We start from the raw sequence: 3,609 nt of genomic DNA, 5'->3' as shown, positions 1-3,609 counted from the left end.
TTTGAGACTTTAGTCTTTGCAACTTTACAGATCTTCTTTATGCACCAAGAGCTTGTAACACTCCAAAAAGAAAGGAAACATTGAAATCGCATCATATGACCCCTTTAAGTATCATTAATAGCATATTGATAAGTAGTATATATACAGTATAAAACATTTTAAATAGTATATATATATATTTGAATAATTAGATATTTTTATATATATAATTTTAAATAGTAATCGCTATTTTTATCAGAATAACCTTATTTTCCCAAATTGTCCAGCCCTAAAAGTACTGTATTTAAAAAAAAAAACTATAATATGGTTTAAAAAAGGTTTAAAAGCTTCTTTGGAGTTTCTTTAACTTAAAAGACATGATACTGGCATGATTGAGTGGCTTTGAGTGAGGGGGTAAGCCTACTAGTTTGAAAGAAACAACAACACAGGAACCTCTTGGGGTGGACCATTCTACCACATTTTTGCTAAACTTTTTATTTCTTTGATCTGAGCGAGCAAGATACGGTAAAAGAAATACTCATATACAGTACCAGTAATAACACCAGGTTAAAAGCCACTACTCTTGAGTAGTAACTAAAACCGAAAGTGAAATACACTGGGGGCCTCCCGTCTTCTCCTGACTAAGCAATCAGATCTCTGTCAAAGACTCATGAGAAAATTCATGACACAGTTTGGATGAGAAGCAGATACCAGCTCCTATCTGTTATTTTAATTCAATCGGCAAAAGATATTCAAAAGTCACTTGAGATGTGGAGACAAGAGATTTTCACCTGTCAATGTGATTTCACAGAAAATTCCTTGACGCTTTAGTTTTGTGGTTATAATACTTATACCTGTGAAAAAGTATTAGAAATATTCAAAATATTTTGACAAAGAGGAAGTGCACGTGGTGGCGAAACACATCCACTGAGTGGTTTCTGTTTTATGGCTTAACAATAAGGATATTCCAGGTTTACTGGCACTGATGATTATAATTTCCTTACTGGATCTGAGTAGAATTGCAAACAATGGCATGTCAGAACTAGGCGATGACGCCACACGTTCAGTGAAAAACCACGTCTTTTGTTGCTGTCTTAGTAACAATTTTTTTCGCCACCACTTTAACGGGAAACATCTATGTCAAAATATACAGTGTTGGATCATCTATAAATGTGTGTGAAAGTTTACTAATGTGTTTTTGTCTGCCGAGACATTATGAAATTAGGGATATGCCGGTATCAAATTTTCATGTCGCGATTAATTGCTAATGCTTTTATCACGGTATACGGTATTATCACGGTATTTAGATTGAGTTTAAAAAAAGTGCTGTCATAATACAGTATAACAGGTTTAATAACTTTTTTTCTTATATTAAAAATAACTGAACATTTAAATGCAATAAAGCAATACAGTCACGGTATTTAGAAGAGCCCATGATAACAATATCGTGCATATTCACTACCGTGATATATCGCACTACCGAATACCGGCACAAGTCTATATGAAATCCACCGAAACACAATCCTTTTACATTGGCTATAATGAATCTATGTGGTTTGGTGACAGTTATTCCCAAATGACATAAAGCAGGATTGTGATGGGTTATCCAAGCAATATCACTTACAATTGTGCTGTTGTACTGAGTATCAGCACAGCTGGGATTTGGCCAATGTGATTCAAAAAGTAGGGTTGGGCCGATAGACGATGCCATCGTCCATCGCTGATGGCTGATGGATATCACGATGTTGAGTCGGCATTGTGATTCCCCCTCCCCCCGCCATGTAATACGGAACCCCTAAAGGTAATAAATACGACATGGAAGGAAAATATGTATTTCAATACTTTCCCTCACAGTTTTATAATTGGGTAATTATACTGTATATAAATTGCGGGCATCAGGGAGGCATCATATTATGCCTGGCATTAAAACTGCTTTTGAATGCACGATCGCTTTTTAGTTTCACTTTCGAGATTTGCGATCGCATGTACTCTGTTTATACTATGGAGTGGCAGTACTTACATTTTACGAGATTACATTTTGTCAGTGGTGCTCAGAATCTGCAAATCATTCGCCATCGTCCTCAGTCATCTCTCCTAACTCTGTTTATGTGGTAAGTGAAATTTTAAGTACTGTAATGTAACAGGCAACCGTGAGCAAACGTTATTTGTTTTCCGTGCCTTTCTGAATATGGATTCACACTTCGGGCACACCCCCTAACATCAATTACCTTATGTATCAGACAAAAACTGGCCAAATTGTAGTTGTTTATCTTCTCGACCCAAAGCATCATATTTTGTGTATCACCAAAGAAATGTAAATACTTAAAACTGGTCTGGATCAGCATATGTGAGTGGAACAGAGTGACAGAGTTTCAAAGCGCTCTGTAATCTCCAGGCTTCCACTCCACTCCGGGTTGTCCATTTCTTTAAGACAAACTTGACCAGAACAAACAAACAAACAAATAACCTCCAAAAGTACAGTATTTAATCTGCAAATGATTATGTTAAATATCAGTCCTTTTTGAAGTTGTTTGACAATGAACATTATCTTAGTAGGCTAAATAAAAGATTGAACAAATAATTTTTGCAAAGACAGAGACAAACGTGTCTAAGTTACAGCTTACCACAGGCCTTTGTTTAAATGTCAAATAAAGACAAACATGTTGCTGTCAGACGCAGCTGAGTTCATTCTGACAGCAGCTTCCTCCAGCTATAACGTTGCAACTTAAGTTACGTTAAGTTCGTCAATTTTCCTTCTGACAGTCAAAAAACAAGCAGCAACATTGTTTAAGATAAAAAAATTTTTTACAATTTACTTTCATTTACCTTCGCTTTAGACACATCCTCCTTTTTTCCCTTTAGCTGGAGCCAGATCTGTCTGGAAGCCTTACTTCCGTGGGCTCCTGTGTGATCCAAGAGCCCAATAATGGTGAATGTCACTTGGAAAACCTGTTCGACCTTCGGTTTGTTGCATCTGAGCTCTGCCTGCTTGTCCTCGTGTACCGTGAACTCGTCTACGGTGAGCGGCTCGGACTGCGTTCTCCTGGCGGTCGGGGACTGCCTGCCTCCCGGCGGCTCTGTGCAGGTTACCTCGGTGATTCGCTTCATCCCGAGGAGGGGCCGCGTTGTTGACATTATATTTTTAGCTATATCAATCTATGTAGATCACGGCGACTTCACTTTCAGAGACACCCCTTGTAAAATGAATCGTTTACCCCCTTCATGTTCGCTTCCCGCCCTCTGACTCTTGACGTTAGGCAACAGCGCTGTAGTATCTGTTTTGACGTTACTCTCGGTTAGCCTGCTAGCCTACATCTCAAGCCGTCGCACCCGGAAAATCCCGCGCACGTCATCAACAGACGACGACGTTTGCTGAGATGTCATCGCTTTGATTACAGATAAGAGTCTGTTGCACGGGGCAACCGTTGTTTACGCCAACGTACCACACTACAGTGAAAATAAAAATAGTATTGTGAAATCAAAGTTGTGACTCGTTTATGCTCATAAAGGCTTCATTTATTTGACAAAACTGTAATATTATAAAATATTATTATTTAGTTATTTAAAATAACTTTTTCTTTTTTATTTTAGTATATGTTACAATGTAAATCATTCCTGTGATGAATTCAT

General features: G+C 37.8%; 1 protein-coding gene across 1 annotated transcript in view; it reads right to left on the bottom strand.

Moving 5' to 3' along the window:
- The window catches only part of n4bp1 (nedd4 binding protein 1), a 16,240-nt gene extending 12,853 nt beyond the window's left edge, over positions 1 to 3,387 (bottom strand). The window contains exon 1 of the mRNA XM_016483219.1: positions 2,806 to 3,387. Coding sequence (XP_016338705.1) covers positions 2,806 to 3,114 — 309 coding nt within the window. The 5' untranslated portion in view covers positions 3,115 to 3,387. The remainder of the gene's footprint in view (positions 1 to 2,805) is intronic.
- Between the last annotated feature and the right edge of the window lie 222 nt (positions 3,388 to 3,609).

Source organism: Sinocyclocheilus anshuiensis, unplaced genomic scaffold, assembly GCF_001515605.1.
Source record: "Sinocyclocheilus anshuiensis isolate Anshui unplaced genomic scaffold, SAMN03320099.WGS_v1.1 scaffold481, whole genome shotgun sequence".
Classification (NCBI taxonomy): Eukaryota; Metazoa; Chordata; class Actinopteri; order Cypriniformes; family Cyprinidae; genus Sinocyclocheilus; species Sinocyclocheilus anshuiensis.
Note: the sequence above shows the minus strand (reverse complement) of the source record. Positions and strands in the feature narration are given on the sequence as shown.